Source organism: Gopherus flavomarginatus, chromosome 3, assembly GCF_025201925.1.
Source record: "Gopherus flavomarginatus isolate rGopFla2 chromosome 3, rGopFla2.mat.asm, whole genome shotgun sequence".
In the NCBI taxonomy this organism is placed as follows: domain Eukaryota; kingdom Metazoa; phylum Chordata; order Testudines; family Testudinidae; genus Gopherus; species Gopherus flavomarginatus.
Window position 1 is genome coordinate 288,220,563 of NC_066619.1, and position 17,838 is coordinate 288,238,400.

Here is a 17,838-nt window from a genome sequence, read left to right on the forward strand (position 1 = left end):
TCAGGAGGCGATCCAACTGTGGGAATTTTGTGTAACCCACTCTATAGACCTTGTAGCGTCCTTCCTCCCAGGAGTCCGGAATACTCTGGCAGACCATCTCAGCAGATCCTTTCTCGCCCACGAGTGGTCGCTTCGCCCAGACATTGTTCACTCCATCTTCCAGAAGTGGGGCTTTCCCCACATAGACCTGTTCGCTTCCTGCAACAACAAGAAGTGACAGAGGTTCTGCTCCTTCCAGGGTCTTGCCCCGGGCTCAATATTGGACGTCTCCCTAATCTCTTGGGTGAACCACCTGCTTTATGCCTTTCCACCCTTCCCAATGGTGCACAGGGTTCTCGTAAAGCTTCGCAGGGACAGGGCTCGACTGATTTTGATAGCCCCTGCGTGACCCCGGCAACACTGGTACACCACGTTATTGGACCACTCGATAGCCGACCCGATCCCCCTGCCCCTCCATCAAGACCTGATAATGCAGGACCACGGCAGGCTTCTCCACCCAGACCTGCAATCCCTCCACTTGACGGCGTGGCTCCTGCATGGTTAACCTGATCGGAATTACGCTGCTCTGCCCCAGTACAAGAGATACTCCTGGGTAGCAGGAAACCCTCTACCCGGTCTACTTACTTAGCCAAGTGGAAACGATTCTCTTGCTGGTGTCTCACGCGGGATGTTGCGCCTACGGAGGTTTCCATCCCCACTATTTTGGATTACCTCTGGCATCTCAAACAATAGGGCCTCGCAATCTCATCCTTGCGAGTACACTTAGCAGCTATCTCTACTTTCCACCCTGGTGAAGGCGTTTACTCCGTCTTCTCCCACCCTATGGTTTTGAGGTTCCTCAAAGGCCTGGAGCATCTATTTCCTCTTGTGCAACGCCCCGCCCCTTCCTGGGACCTCAATTTAGTTCTAATGAAACTTACATCCCCCTCGTTCGAGCCATTGGCAACCTGCTCGCTCTTATATTTGTCATGGAAGACTGCCTTCCTGGTAGCCATTACATCGGCTAGGAGAGTCTCTGAGCTTTGGGCTCTGATAGTGGACCCACCATACACGGTGTTCCACAAGGACAAGGTCCAGCTACGCCCACATCCAGCATTCCTCCCTAAAGTAGTCTCGGCCTTTCATCTCAACCAGGACATATTCCTCCCGGTCTTCTTCCCCAAACCGCATGCATCACGTACGGAGCAGAAGTTACATTTGCTTGATGTCCGTAGGGCGCTCGCCTTCTATATTGACCGTACGAGGCCCTTCCGCAAAACTCCCCAACTTTTTGTTGCAGTGGCGGACCGGATGAAAGGCCAGGCCGTCTCTACCCAGAGGATTTTGTCCTGGATAACAGCGTGCATTTGGGCATGCTACGATCTAGCTCACGCCTCTCCGGGTCGTATTACTGCACATTCGACCAGGGCTCAGGCCTCATCATCCGCCCTCTTAGCTCGAGTACCTATTCAAGAGATGTGCCGAGCAGCTACATGGTCTTCGGTACACACCTTTACCTCCCATTATGCCCTGGTCCAACAATCCAGAGATGATGCAGCCTTCGGCTTAGCAGTCTTCCATTCTGCAGTTTCTCACTCCGACCCCACCGCCTAGGTAAGGCTTGGGATTCATCTAATTGGAATGGATATGAGCAAGCATTCGAAGAAGAAAAGACGGTTACTCACCTTTGTAACTGTTGTTCTTCGAGATGTGTTGCTCATATCCGTTCCAAAACCCGCCCTCCTTCCCCACTGTCGGAGTAGCCGGCAAGAAGGAACTGAGGAGCGGTCGGGTCGGCAGGTGTATATATCCAGTGCTATAGTGGTGCCACACCAGGGGGCGCCCTGCCGACCCACCGGGTGTTGCTAGGGTAAAAATCTTCCGATGAACGTGCATGCAGTGCGTGCACACCTAATTGGAATGGATATGAGCAACACATCTCGAAGAACAACAGTTACAAAGGTGAGTAACCGTCTTTTCCAGAAAGTCAGGAAGTAGTTCTAGAGTCTACAGTAACGTTCTCTTCCGCGGGTGGCAGTCTGGGATGTTCTACAGCAGGGGTAGGCAACCTATGGCATGTGTGCCAAAGACGGCATGCAAGCTGATTTTCAGTGACACTCACACTGCTGGGGTCCTGGCCACCAGTCCGGAGGGCTCTGCGTTTTAATTTAATTTTAAATGAAGCTTCTTAAACATTTTTTAAAATTTGTTTACTTTATATACAACAATAGTTTAGTTATGTATTCTAGACCTATAGAAAGAGACCTTCTAAAAACATTAAAATGTATGACTGGCACGCAAAACCTTAAATGAGAGTGAATAAATGAAGACTCGGCACAGCACTTCTGAAAGGCTGCCGACCCCTGTTCTACAGTAACATTCTCTTCAGCAGGTGGCATTTTTTGGTACAACATTTAATAACAGCCAAAGACATAATTTTAAGCTCCACATTTAACAAGAAAAGCCACAACAGAGAATGTCTTTCTGTGATTTCTTGACTCTGTCAGTTTTCTTTTATAATGGACTAGGTTCAGTTTAAGGCACAAAGAAGGTATTGACATTACCTGTCTTAAAAAACGGCCCCTCGTAAGAGATGGGAGGAGTGACCAGTTCAGAAACGTACAAGCATACAAACACTGAAGGGGGGCTTTTATGTGGGAAACTGACTTGCAACCTTATCTCTAGAGGTGTGACCAACATGCCCAAAATGTCTGCCATCCTCCCAAAGCCTACATACCCCATTGCTTCCCTGATCCAACCTGCCAGTCAGCTATCAGGCTCAGATCTATACACTCCTAGCAGCCCTTCCCCCTAATTTGCCCAATCCCACCTGTAGGAAGAAGTGTAGTCAATAAATGACCTGGCATCCATTTTGAATTCTTCCTCAAAACAGAGACAGCTGCTGGTGCAGCAAGTAGCCAGAGCAGGAAAGTGGCTCAGTGAGGGGCTGGAGTATACACCCAGCAGGAGAAGGATATTGTAGCTTGAAGATCCCTGGGATTTTCCCTATCCCACCCCTATTCTGGAGATTTTACATATTATCACCTAACCGAGTCCCCTTGCGTCTGGGCTTTAGGTGCTTGCTGCGGGATTTCATTGGGAACCTGCCCCCTCTGCGCCTGCTCAAGCAGAAGCTGCAGTCCCTGACGGACATAGTCAACAGCAAGATCTTCCAGTCCTATGGTAAGTGGGGGACATCAAGGGGAACCCCCCATCACAGATCCACAGGGCCTCATCTATGCCCAGCATGTAAACAGTCCGTTGGCAGCGACCCTGTTAGTGTGCCAGGCCTCCAGAACCCACACAATTCACAGGGCAGGCCCGTGGTCTCCAAGACTGGGCCTTTGGATACCTGCAATCCCTCTCTCCCAGCAGCCAAGCCAGACTCCTATGGGAGGCTTGTCTCGTGCCCCTTCAGGGCGCAATGCTCTGAGTCTTTCCAGTATCACCAGGCAGCCTTTCCAAAACAAGGTAACAACGTATTAGTCACCTGGCCGATGGAATCTGAAAGTCCTTAGGTCAGAACACAGAAAGGAGGGTTTCTGTGTTTCCATAGCCAAGCTGCTATGGACCCCATTTCATGCCTGATCTCCCTCTCTTTGTCCTTAATTCCGAGTGAAAGTAGCAGTCGTTATTCCAAAGGGCAGTCGTTATTCCAGCTACCTTGACACCTTCTCCCCTTTGCTCTTAGCTTAGTTCACATGGTGTGACGGTGCTGCCCGTGGGAGCCAGCTGAGGTCACTCAATCAGGGTGAACTGCAATCAAAACGGAGCAGACAAACCCCAAACGCTGGTGGTTATTCCAATACTTAGATTTACCAAGCCAGCACAAAACAGCTTTTATAGTACCTCACTGGTCACTTAGAAGTCCAAACCATGCAGTTCCCTTAAAGTGTCCAGCCTCAGGCCTCCGTCCAGACACACCTGTCAGATATGATGATGATTCCTGAAAATCTTACTTCATCATATAAAAGAAAAGGTTCTTCCAATCCCAAAGGATCAGCCACATACCCAGGTCCAATTATAACTTAGATCTTACCCAAAATACACGCTATAGCCAATTGTTATTAACTAAGCTAACATTTATTAGAAAAGAAAAGAGAGAGAGTGTTGGTTAAAAGATTAATACACATACAGACTTGAATTCAATTCTTGAGGTTCAGATACGTAGTAGAGGTGAGCTTGTAGTTGCCAAAAGTCCTTTTAGAAATAGTCCAGAGGTTATAATCCAATGTCCATATTCAGGGTGGCTCCAGTCAATGACTGGGGATCTCAATCCTTGTGGCTTAAGGTTTCCCCCTCTTGAAACCCAAAGCAGATCTGAGATGAAGATGGATCGTGTCCCAGGCTTCTTATACATTTTCAGCAGCCTTTTGGCCTGAGAAAGCAATAGGCTTAACTCCTTCCCCCAAACATCCTGGCAATTAGCACAGAGTAATTTATCCATTAAACAGTTCAGATACAGCTTACCACAACCTTTAAAGAGACACATAGACAATAATACTATTTTACTCAAGTATCATCTTAAATGCTAATATTTCTTTTTTGATCTTTGAATTAAAACTATAGCAATAGACAAGACTTGTTTGCTGGCATCCCAAGACCTGAGCAAACATCTACCCTTCTACCTCTAACAATGCAGACTTGCATTTCAAAGCTCTATTCATTTACATATCTTTCTAACCAGTCCTTAAGGTCCCCCCCCCACCCCCACCCCCACCCCCGTGGGTCAGGTCAGTCGGTGAGGTGAGTTAATTAACTCTTTCTGGCCCTGTCATCTTTCAACGAGATATTATATTATACTCATAACATCATACATGGTACGCTTTCTGGGGCTTCCTGCTGCCAGATGTCAATTGTTCAGTTGTTGTGGGTGGTCTCATTGTCTCTCTGGAGTCCCTGTTGAGCTGGGTCAGTTTCAAACAGTTCTTCAACAACCCTGTCATTCCACCCAGACAGTTAGATGCCATCATGTCTCCTGCACTGCTCCAGGTGCAGTGTGAACTGTTTTTAACTCCTGGTACCAATGCAAGGTAGAGGGGGAGGTCTAGGTTGGATATTAGGAAAAACTATTTCACTAGGAAGGTGGTGAAGCACTGGAATTGGTTACCTAGGGAGGTGGTGGAATCTCCTTCCTTGAGGTTTTTAAGGCCTGGCTTGACAAAGCCCTGGCTGGGATACTTTAGTTGGGGTTGGTCCTGCTTTGAGCAGGGGGTTGGACTAGATGACCTCCTGAGGTCTCTTCCAACCCCAATCTTCTATGAGTCTAAGGTACAGAGGGAAACTGAGGCACACATAAGCTTCATAAAAGTATTACAGAAAATTCAGGGTAAGGTTGGTATGTGCCCTGCTGGAAGGCCCTGAGATGTCTGTGATTTCCCTCTTCTCCACTTGGCAATGTTCCAAGCAGCACGAGTGCTTTGGGATCACTCCTTTCTGATCATCTAGTGCCACTAGTGACCACATCGTGTAGAGGATGGAGGGTTGTATTTGGAAAACAGTGACTCAGGAAAGCTTTCCGGACTCGTGGTAGATAGCCACTGTATTGCACTGAGAGCTCATGTTCAGTTAGTTGACAGAGCAGACGGGATCCTTGGACATGCATGGCAAGGCATATCAGGTAGAAGTAGAGCGGTGGTATTACACACTACACGGCATCAATGTAACCTTCTCCCAAGTGGTGTCAGCACAAAGGGGTTCAATATCTAGGGATGCCTCTTAAAATTATGAAACAAAACCAGCTTGAGCCCTCATCCAGAAATCTGGGGAAACTAACAGCCTCTCCAGGGCACCTCTTAGAGGCAGTCCTTCCCCACGCACAAGCACTGAGTCTGTGTACAACATAAAAGCAAAACTGTGGTAAGGTGAGAGGGAACACAGCATTTATTTGGGAAAACAGCAACAATGACTCAAAAGTACGCGAACACCCATCTTGCGCTCTATTGGGCAGTAGTCTTTTTGCCTCAGTTTCCCACCTTGAAAGTCCAATGGATGAATGTCCGTTTTATATGCCACTCCCCCATTCCTTCCACTGTATCCTATTCACATGTTGTTTGAGTCCCAGAGTCCACGGGGTTCATCTAGGTGCATTCACCTTCAGGTCCTGGGGGTGGGCTACTGAGGCCTCTGCCACTTGCTGCTGCTTCTCATTGCTGCTGCCTCTACCACTGCTCTGCTGTGTCCTTTGTCTAGTCCAGTCCAGTCCGACAGCATCACAGCCATGCAGCCCAGCTCTTAGTAACCACAGCTCTAGGATCTGCTGGGTAGGGGAGGGCCTTTGCTGCTGCATCTCTACGTGTGCTGCATTTAGCTGCAAGGCCTTGCTCTGCGGCTCTGCCACCTCGCCCAGTTCTTACTGATTTCAGCAGGAGTGATTGCCCTGGGTAGTGCAGCATCCCAGTGCTGCTGCCTGCTCTGCATTAGACCGCCCACTCAGTGATTGCACTGAGGAGAGGCACAGACTCTACAGGGAGTCGAGTCAGCTCTGTCCTTAGACAATGAAGAGGAAAGGTCAAGTGGTATCTAGAGCACCTGACCTGTCTCCCGCCCATCCAGCTTTCACTTGGCAGTGGCTCACTACAGGGCCGCCCAGAGGATTCAGGGGGCCTGGGGTCTTCGGCAGCAGGGGGCCCCTGCTTCAGCGGTAATTCGGCGGCGGGGGGTCCTTCCGCTTCGGGACCCGCCGCCAAAGTGCCCCGAAGACCTGTGGCAGGGGCCCCCTGCCGCCAAATTGCCGCCGAGGTCCCGGCACTTCAGCAGCGGGTACCGGGGCAGAAGGACTCCCCACCGCGGGGCTTCAGGGCACTTCGGCGGCGGGTCCCGGAGCGAAAGGACCCCCTGCTGCTGAATTGCCGCCGAAGACCCAGAGTGGAAGAAGCTCTGGGGGCCTGGGCCCCGCGAGAGTTTTCCGGGGCCCCTGGAGCGAGTGAAGGACCTTGCTCCGGGGCCCCCAAAAAACTCCCGTGGGGGCCCCTGCGGGGCCCGGGGCCTGGGGCAAATTGCCCCACTTGCCCCTCCCCCCGGGCAGCCCTGGCTCACTACCTCACACTTAGCAGGCCAGGTTCTACTCACAGGGACCACTCAATCAGGGCATATTAAGTATAACTCTTCTTCGAGTGATTGCTCATATAGATTCCAATCAGGTGTGTGCGTGCCGCGTGCACAGTGGTTGGAAACTTTTTCCCTTAGCAGCTCCCATCGGGTTGGCTGTGGAGCCCCCTGGAGTGGCACCTTCATGGGGCTGAATATATGTCTCTGCCGAGCGAGCCCCTCCTCAGTTCCTTCTCACTGCCGGTGACAGCTGTTGGAACTGCGGTCGCTTGCAAAATAGCAAGTGCTTCCCTTGGCGTATCGTCTAGTTTGTAGCTGTAGTTTCCAGTTCACATGTAATTAGTTATAGTTGTATATAGTGGATAGATAAGTTTTGGGAGTGGGGTTTTCCCCAGTCCCTGACCCCTCTCTTGGGTTCTGGGGCATGCCTCGGTCCCAAGCATTTAAGCCCTGCAGAACCTGCAGCAACCCTATGCCAACAGGTGATCCCCACGACTCATGCCTGAAGTGTCTGGGAGAGGCGCATCAGACGGAGAGGTGCAAAATCTGCAGAGCTTTTCACCCCAGGACAAAGAAAGAGCATGATTTCTGTCTAAAACTCCTCTTGATAGAGTCCACTCTTCGCCTCCAAACTGCCGCAGACCATCGGGACCCGGCACTGAGCGCGTCCATGCAGAGTGCCTTGCCCTCCATATGCGACATGGTGCCAAGGAAGGACTCTGGTCTAAGAGACCCTCGGCAGTGGTGCTCCCCAGCACCGCAGGCTGCAGAGACAACCCAGCACTGCTCCCACTCCCCAATGCCACATAAGTGGCACAGGAAGACTGATAGGGGTCATTCCCCTGTGCCAAAGACAGCAGTGCTGGCAGGTGCAACAACAGTGCATCCTACGCAGGAGCACTCAGTGCCCAGAGCACAGGAGTCGGCACCATTGACTTCAGTTCCCCTGAGGAGACCATCGAGTCCGGCATCCAGTGACTCTCCAGACAGGCAGTGCCAAGTAGAGGAGTTAGAGCTGCCCTCCACCCTGGTCACTTTCGAAGCTTTCAGGGATCTGATTACCACGCCGACACCTCAACCCCTGGCAGTCAGAGACAAGCCTCTGGTGCCGCAACAACCAGCACCGTCTAGAGGCAAGGTGGCCATGATGCGGTGGTCGCCTTCTCCAGTTTGGCACTGCTTCCCACAGCACTGCTCCCAATCACCTTCATCAAGGCACTGCTCACCAGCACTGGGTTCCCGGCAGGCTTCCCCGACACCAGTGGGGCAACAGTCTCCTTCCCCGACACCAAGAGTGGAGCGACACCAACAGAGTGGCACTGGTCTCTCACACTGCCAATTCAGCACCTGACGCTCAGCACCGGTCCCCGGCACACTACCCATCAGTGCCACCGTGGTCATCAGGTCGAGATCAGTCTCATCAGACTCTGATGGGGACTCCTTTTACTCCCGTCACAGCCGGCACAGTTCTGACAGGCACCGAAGTGAGGCAGGAGTGGTACCCTGGCACCCCCAATCGCAGCCACTTGCACAGTGGCCCTTTTGGACCCCCTGGACTTATCACCAGACTCAGGGGTCCTTGTCCAGGGGCTCCCAGTCAGTGGCCTCTGAGACCTGAGCACCCCTGCTGCCTAAGGACCAACCCATGCCACGGGGATCCAAGATCACATTGGCACAAGGCCCATCAGCTGTCCAGGCCATCACTGCCAAGATGACTGTGGCACAAGGCACACCGGCTGTCCAGACCACCTCCGAGATGACGTTGACACAAGGCCCACTGGCCATTCAGGCCACTGCTGCAACAGTGTCGGCACAGTGCCCACCGCCGAGCTAGGCCTCCACCACCGGGACAACAGTCGGCATAGAGGCCCCTAGCACTGACCAGGAGGAGGTCAGAGAGCTAGAGGGTCAGGAGGACCGTGCTGCCTCTGCCCTCATCATCCTCATCCCCAGACAAGGCGGTGGCAGGTGCATCTACCTGGGGTCCGCCCCCGATAGACCACGGAGCTCACCAGAACCTACTGTGGAGGATCACACGCAACATGGGGTTGCAGGCAGAGGAAGTAGTGGAACCTGAGGGCCCTATGGTGGACATCTTGGCACCAGAGGGGCCATCCAGAGTAGCTCTGCCCCGATAAAAACAATTCAGAACAACATTAAGACTTGTCACTGTCCCAAAGACTCATTAAAGTGAAAGACCAATAGCAGTAATAAAGGAAAACACTGAGCAATTATCTCAGCACAGAAGCCACCATTATTTTGACCCACAACACTTTATGCCAGTCAATGATGTCGCCGAAGCAGACACTGTGGATTGTACCAATTATTTGGTTGTTTGGTGACATGGACAAATGGGGTATCTTTTAAATGATCCACTGTCATACTAGGGTCATTTACTATGGCCTATGGTGGACATCTTGGCACCAGAGGGGCCATCAAGAGTAGCTCTGCCCCTGATAAAAACAATTCAGAACAACATTAAGACTCTGGCAAACCTGATCCCCCCATTTGCTGAGGGGTTTGGAGTGTGGAAGGGGGCTCAGAGCTGGGCTCTGGGGTGGGGCCAGGGATAAGGGGGGGGTTGGGGTGTGGAAGGGGGCTCAGGGCCAGGGTCAGAGGGCTGGGGGGTGAGGGCTCAGGCTCTGGTGTGGGGCTGGGGATGAGGGGTCTCTGGTGCGGGCTGCAGCAGGAGGAGAAGACTTCCCCCCCCAACCCCCTCTCGCCGCAGCAGCCTGGGGCTGGGAGAGAGTTGCCTCTCCCTGGCCGTGGCAGCTCCGGATCCTACTGCTAAAGGATGTCTCGCAGCATTGTCCATCAAGGTGCACCTTGCAGCCATTTTGGCCTTCCACCCAGGAGCAGCCGGATGTTCAATCTTCATCAACCCTATGGTTGCCCGTTTCCACAAGGGCCTGGAGCAGTTACACCGACATATTAGACTACTGCTCCCTGTATGGGACCTTAACCTGGTCCTCTCCAGGCTAACAGGGCCCCCTTTCGAACCACTGATGACTTGATCCCTTCTCTACTTGTCATAAGGTTGCCTTTCTGGTCGCCATTACCTCAGCAAGGAGGATGTCGGAATTAAAGACTTTCACTTCTGATTCCCCCTACATAAGGACAAGGTACACCTCAGACTCATAGACTCTAGGACTGGAAGGGACCTCAAGAGGTCATCGAGTCCAGTCCCCTTCCTTCATGGCAGGACCAAATTCTGTCTAGACCATCCCTAATAGACATTTATCTAACCTACTCTTAAATATCTCCAGAGATGGAGATTCCACAACTTTCCTAGGCAATCTATTCCAGTGTTTAACTACCCTGACAGTTAGGAACTTTTTCCTAATGTCCAACCTAAATCTCCCTTGCTGCAGTTTAAGCCCATTGCTTCTTGTTCTATCATTAGAGGCTAAGGTGAACAAGTTTTCTCTCTCCTCCTGATGACACCCTTTTAGATACCTGAAAACTGCTATCATATCCCCTCTCAGTCTTCTCTTTTCCAAACTAAATAAACCCAATTCTTTCAGCCTTCCTTCATAGGTCATGTTCTCAAGATCTTTCATCATTCTTGTTGCTCTTCTCTGGACCCTCTCCAATTTCTCCACATCTTTCTTGAAATGCGGTGCCCAGAACTGAACACAATACTCCAGCTGAGGCCTAACCAGCGCAGAGTAGAGCGGAAGAATGACTTCTTGTGTCTTGTTTACAACACACCTGTTAATGCATCCCAGAATCACGTTTGCTTTTTTTGCAACGGTATCACACTGTTGACTCATATTTAGCTTGTGGTCCACTATGACCCCTAGATCTCTTTCTGCCATACTCCTTCCTAGGCAGTCTCTTCCCATTCTGTATGTGTGAAACTGATTGTTCCTTCCTAAGTGGAGCACTTTGCATTTGTCTTTATTGAACTTCATCTGGTTTACCTCAGATCATTTCTCCAATTTGTCCAGATCATTTTGAATTTTGACCCTGTCCTCCAAAGCAGTTGCAATCCCTCCCAGTTTGGTATCGTCTGCAAACTTAATAAGTGTACTTTCTATGCCAACATCTAAGTCTGTGATGAAGATATTGAACAGAGCCGGTCCCAAAACAGACCCCTGCAGAACTCCACTTGTTAGACCTTTCCAGCAGGATTGGGAGCCATTAATAACTACTCTCTGAGTACGGTTATCCAGCCAGTTATGCACCCACCTTATAGTAGCCCCATCTAAATTGTATTTGCCTAGTTTATCGATAAGGATATCATGCGAGACCATATCAAATGCCTTACTAAAGTCTAGGTATACCACATCCACCGCTTCTCCCTTATCCACAAGACTCGTTATCCTATCAAAGAAAGCTATCAGACTGGTTTGACACGATTTGTTCTTTAAAAATTCATGCTGGCTATTCTCTATCACCTTACCACCTTCCAAGTGTTTGCAGAGGATTTCTTTAATTACTTGCTCCATTATCTTCCCTGGCACAGAAGTTAAACTAACTGGTCTGTAGTTTCCTGGGTTGTTTTTATTTCCCTTTTTATAGATGGGCACTATATTTGCCCTTTTCCAGTCTTCTGGAATCTCTCCCGTCTCCCATGACTTTCCAAAGATAATAGCTAGAGGCTCAGATACCTCCTCTATTAACTCCTTGAGTATTCTAGGATGCATTTCATCAGGTCCTGGTAACTTGCAGGCATCTAACTTTTCTAAGTGATTTTTAACTTGCTCTTTTTTTTATTTTATCTTCTAAACCTACCCCCTTCCCATAAGCATTCACTTTGTTAGACATTCCTTCAGACTTCTCAGTGAAGACCGAAACAAAGAAGTCATTAAGCATCTCTGCCATTTTCAAGTTTCCTGTTACTGTTTCTCCCTCCTCACTGAGCAATGGGCCTATCCTGTCCTTGGTCTTCCTCTTGCTTCTAATGTATTGATAAAAAGTCTTCCTGTTTCCCTTTATTCCCATAGCTAGTTTGAGCTCATTTTGTGCCTTTGCCTTTCTAATCTTGCCCCTGCATTCCTGTTATTTGCCTATATTCATCCTTTGTAATCTGACCTAGTTTCCATTTTTTATATGACTCCTACAAAATAAAAAGGTCATGCAAGATCTCGTGGTTAAGCCAAGGTGGTCTTTTGCCACATTTTTTATCTTTCCTACCCATCAGAATAGCTTGCTTTTGGGCCCTTAATAGTGTCCCTTTGAAAAACTGCCAACTCTCCTCAGTTGTTTTTCCCCTCAGTCTTGATTCCCATGGGACCTTACCTATCAGCTCTCTGAGCTTACCAAAATCCGCCTTCCTGAAATCCATTGTCTCTATTTTGCTGTACTCCTTTCTACCCTTCCTTAGAATTGTAAACTCTATCATTTCATGATCACTTTCACCCAAGCTTCCTTCTACTTTCAAATTCTTAACGAGTTCCTCCCTATTTGTTAAAATCAAGTCTAGAACAGCTTCCCCACCAGTAGCTTTTTTAACCTTCTGAAATAAAAAGTTGTCTGCAATGCAGTCCAGGAACTTATTGGATAGTCTGTGCCCTGCGGTGTTATTTTCCCAACATATATCTGGATAGTTCCACCTGGCCTTCTTTCCCAAGGTGGTGTCACATTTTAACACCAACCAGGACATTTTTCTGCCTATCTTCTTCCCTAAGCCTCATGCTAATGTCTGAGAACAGAGGCTCCACTCTCTGGGTGTTTTGCGAACGCTGGCCTTTTCCATCAAGCACACGAAGCCGTGCAGGAAGTTGAACCAGCTGTTTGTGGTGATTGTGGACAGGATGAAAGGGCTCCTGGTTTCATCTCAGAGGATCTCATCATGGATCATGTCCTGCACCAGGATGTGCTCTGAGCTGGCCAAGGTTCCATCCCCGGCCCTTATTGCACACTCCACAAGGGCGCAGGCATCTTCGGCACTGTTCCTGGCCCAGTTTTCAATACAGGAGATCTTCAGGGCAGCAATGTGGTCCTCAGTCCACACGTTCCTCTCATTATGCTATCATCCAGCATGTCAGAGATGATGCAGCATTCGGCAGAGTGGTGCTCCAGTCAGCGATTCCATAACTCTGACCCCATCGCCTAGGTAGGGTTTGGGACCTAACTGAAACTGATATGAACAAGCACTCGAAGAAGAAAAATGGTTACTCACCTTCTTGTAACTGTTATTCTTTGAGATTTGTTGCTCATGTCCATTCCAAACCCGTCCGTCTTCCCCGCTGTCGGAGCAGCTAGGAAGAAGGAACTGAGGAGAGGCCGGGTCAGCAATGGCATATGTTTAGCGCCATGAGGGTGCCACTCCAAGTGGCTCCACAGCCAACCTGACAGGTACCACTAGGGGAAACACCTTCCGACGACTGTGCGCACAGCGCACGCCCCTATTGGAATGGAAATGAGCGACACATCTCGAAGAACAACAGGTACGAGAAGGTGAGTAACCGTTTTTCTGCCCCGCTTTACTCATACAATAAGGATAACATTTCATTACCCCGCCTCCAAGGTTTAAGTGAATGCTAACACAACACAGCCAAAGCTGATCACCCTGGCAAAGCAGGTGTGTCTGCTCATTAGATCTTTTCCTCCAGTTCTTCAGTAGATGGCAGGAGACTGCTCAGTCAGACCACTGACTTGCAGGAGAGAGACCATTTCTGGGATGGTGTGTCCAGTTCTGGTGTCCACACTTTAAAAGAGATGACACTGACGAACTGAAAAGGGTTCAGAAAAGAGCGATGAGAATGATCTGCAGTCTCACTTCTGAATCAGAGACTGAAGTAGCTCAGGCTGTTTACTTTATCCAAGACAAGAGTAGCACAGGAGGTGACTTGGTCAGGGCCTGTGAGTACATAGATGAGCAGAAGATTTCCAATCTAGCAGATGAAGGCAAAGCAAGGTCCAGTAGCTGGAAGCTGAAACCAGACAAATTCAGTATAGAAATAAGAGGCACATTTTTAACACTGAGGGGAATTAACACTGGAACAGCTCCCCTAGGGATGTGGTGAATTCTCCATGTGTACAGTGCAATTAAACACTCACAGCTGGCCCATGGCAGCTGACTTGGGCTGTGGGGCTGTTTAATTGCGGTGGAGACCTTTGGACTCAGGCTCTGGGACCCACAAGGGGGAAGGGTCACAGAGCCTGGGCTCCAACCTGAGCCTGAACGTCTGCCTGTCTCTGACCCACTCCCTCCCCAGGACGGTGAGGTGTCTGTGTTTGCTCCCTTCCCACCCCACAACTAATATCTCTGTCTGTGCAGAGTGTCGAGAGATGCTGCTGCATACTACAATCCCCATCCTCCAGGAGCTGATTGCGAAGGGAGAGGAGGAGGAGGCTTGCATTGAGCTGCTCAGCAATATCCTGGAGGTGCTGTACAAAGCCCAGAAGGTAAACCCCCCATTACCCTAAGGCACCGGCTGTCAGCCCTGTCCAGCTGTGGTGTTGGACTCACAAAGTTAAATGGGTTTGAGCTAGGTTGAATACAAAGCTCCTTTGTGGGGACAAACACTGGGGCTCAGGCTGGCATTCCCCCTCCCTCTACAGACCTAGGGGGAAACAGGGGGCATAGCAGGGGTTGCTGAGCTGTTGTGTAACTAGCCAACTGTCCCAGGCAAAAACAACAAGGAGTCCAGTGACACCTTAAAGACTAACAGATTTATTTGGGCATAAGCTTTCGTGGGTAAAAAAGCCTCACTTCTTCAGATGCATGGAGTGAAAGTTACAGATGCAGGCATAAATATACTGATACATGAAGAGAAGGGAGTTACCTCACAAGTGGAGAACCAGTGTCCCAGACACTTTCCCAAATAAACAAGATGGAGCTGCTAAAGCTCTCAGAGATGAAACCACAGCAATGATATCTGAGTCAAACCATCTTGATTTGATGGGCCAAGCCACGGCCCCCACTGCAGTGATGGGTTCCTAATACCGTAGTTACCTGCAAGCCCTAGGGAAGCCCAATAATTCCTGACCACACCTGCAAGCCCTTGGCCCTGACCCTGAGGTGGGGAGACCCTATGGAAATAGAAGGTCCAAAGCGTCATGGAGCCCTGGTGGGAAGCCTCTTTCAAACTTTGTCAATACTCTGTCCCTCCTCATGGGCTGACCCTTCTCCCTGTGTACTAGACCTAGGGGAAGCTGCCCAACCCATGTGAGTTACAGGACAAAACAAATGGAATTATTACATTTGTTTTTATTTGTTTGTAGTGTCTCAAAGCTCCAGCTGAGGTCACCCATTGGCTGGCTACTGTATAGACACATAACAGGAGAGAGTCTGTGACATGGAGAGCTGACAGTCTAAATAGAAATGACAGACAAAGGTGGAGAGGAACAAAGGGCTATTAGCACTTGGCCCAGAGAGATGAAGTGGCTTGCCCGAGGTGTCACATGGAGGCTGTGGCAGAGTCAGGAACAGCACTCAGTCTCCTCTGAGAAAGAATGAGCTCCAGACTGGCTCCCCTGTGAGGCTCAGTTGGAGCTGCTGTCTTTAAGGACCACACTCAGTTTTTGTCCTTTTTGGCCTTGGCCCAGAGAGCTGCCTCTCACACTAGGCACTGCGATATCTGAGCCCTGCCAAGTCAGCACCACTGTTGTTAGCTACACAGACAGCCCAGTGTTCACGAGCTGCCACCCACCAGCACCAGGAGTGCCCCTCATCCATCAAACTTGCTTCTGACCCATTTACCTTTGAAAATTAGCCAAAAGCAGCTCTAATTAGACCAACAGGACCATATCCTCTGAACCCTCCAGTTCCTGCCCCTTCAATTGCAACTTTCTGAGGCTTCTATAATACATCACTTCAGGGTACATGATACAACCCTTTGCTCAAGGAGCTCCTTTATAAGGTGAAGTGAGGGGATAAGGCCTGGACATTCTGAGCCCCAACTTTCTCTAATACAAGTATTCCCCTGGCAGACGCAGAGATGAGCAGAGTGGAGCTGGTTGAGACATCCACCTTCTGAAGGATGCCAGCACTGGCTACTCAGTGGGACTGGCAGAAGAGGCCTGAGTATAATGTCCCTTTTAACATAGCAGCCCATCACCTCAGCCATGCCAAAATCCTGTGTGAGGGTCTTACCCACCTCCTTCCAGCCTGAAGCAGAGAGTTGTACCAACATTCCTAGGAGTAAGACAGCTTTCCTCTCGGAAAGGCAGCAGGTTCCATGCTGCATTTGGAAACGTGTCCCAGAGAGGGAAAGGTATACAAAGGAAGCACAGCCCTGCCCGTAGGTCTTATGGTGAAATGAGCCAATGATAATGACTCTTAGCTTGATTGTAAAGATGAATTCTGTTTGATATTGTTGGTTCCAGAGAGCAGAAGAGTGGCTGACACATCAGAGTGGAGAAGAGAGACAGCACAGTGAGGACTCTGAGCTGGTGAGCATTCCTCTGGGAAGTTTTGAAATACAGGTGGAGAAAGGAAGAGTAGGGGCAGCCGGAGCACCTGGGAGAAGCCCACCTGCTTCTCACTTCAGCCCCCATCCTTACATTTACTATCACTTTGAGTTTGAGAAGTGGTGGAGATGGGGCTCCTGCTGAGCGATGGGGTGGGGAGACTGGGACTGTAATAGTGGGTCTGGGGGCTTGGGACTGGATGTGTGGTGCATCAGCAGAACTGTATGACTGAGAAGTTCAGATGTGCACTATGACTGGGTTTGGCCAGGGCTATCAGACCTTCATTTTCTAAACTTATTGGATTTCTTGAAGTCTTGTGTGAAGAATAATACGTCTTTAATTTGCTCACGGATCAGTGTCCTAACAGATAAAGCACAAGATGGGGTTTTAGTTGTTAATGAATAATAATCAGAAGTTAGGAAAGTTGCTCAGGTGCAGACTTTTAATACCCCACCCTAGCAACACCTTGTGGTTACAAGTTCATCAGATCTTCAGCTTGAAACAAGCACAGTCATAACATGTTCAGTTTCCTTTTTATACACTTCAGGGCTCTTTGAACTGGAGTTTCCAGAAGCAAGTAGTTAGTATACAAAGGGTCTCTTTCCTCACAGCATATCTTCAAAAGATTGGCTTCAAAGGGGGAGAATTTGCATTCCCCTCACCTCAAGGTATTTCCTAAAGAAATTCATTTCATACCTATTGTTCCAGAAAGACCTTTGAACTTCCAGAAATTGTATTAATCTTGTCATTCTAGTAAAGAGGTTCCATACAATTTCACAGCACGGTGTGAATGTTTGCATTTGTAATACAATGAACTGCAAAGGTGTTAACCCTAATTCATTCATGTTACACTTCATTGAATTAAAGTTCATCTTAATTCCACAAGGTTTGTTAGGTATATTATAGATATTGTCAGTCTGTCACAGCCTTATCATATGGTGCAGATAATATTCTTCCCATCATTAGTGGATGTTAAACGGAAGCTACTACAGTTAGACATCTTTAAAATCAGCAGGTCCAGTTAACTTGCATCCAAGAGATTTAAGAGTTGTCTGAGGAGCTTGCAGGACCATTAATGTTGATTTTCAATAAGTCTTGGAGCACTGGGGAAATTCCAGAAGACTGGAAGAAAGCTAATGTTGTGCCAGTTTTTAAAGGGGTAAATGTGATGACCTGGCTAATTACAGGTCTGTCAGCCTGACATCATTTCTGGCCAAGACAATGGAGCAGTTGATACGGAACTTGAATCATGAAGAATTAAAGAAGGGTAATGCAGTTAATGCCAATCAATGTGGGTTTATGGAAGATAGAGCCTCTCAGACTAACTTGATATCTTTTATTGATAACGTTACAAGTGTGGTTGATCAAGATAATAGTGTTGACATATCCTTGGTACCACATGACATTTCAGTCTAGTGATGGAAGTACAGTTACCCCAAATCTGCC

General features: G+C 49.1%; 1 protein-coding gene across 2 annotated transcripts in view; it reads left to right on the top strand.

Moving 5' to 3' along the window:
- Positions 1–17,838, top strand: part of LOC127047633 (dedicator of cytokinesis protein 2-like) — a 408,420-nt gene that overhangs the window by 162,136 nt on the left and 228,446 nt on the right. For both annotated transcript variants that reach the window (XM_050946070.1, XM_050946071.1), the window contains exons 25-27: positions 3,056–3,162; positions 14,258–14,385; positions 16,309–16,374. In XM_050946070.1, the coding sequence (XP_050802027.1) occupies positions 3,056–3,162; positions 14,258–14,385; positions 16,309–16,374 (301 nt within the window). The remainder of the gene's footprint in view (positions 1–3,055; positions 3,163–14,257; positions 14,386–16,308; positions 16,375–17,838) is intronic.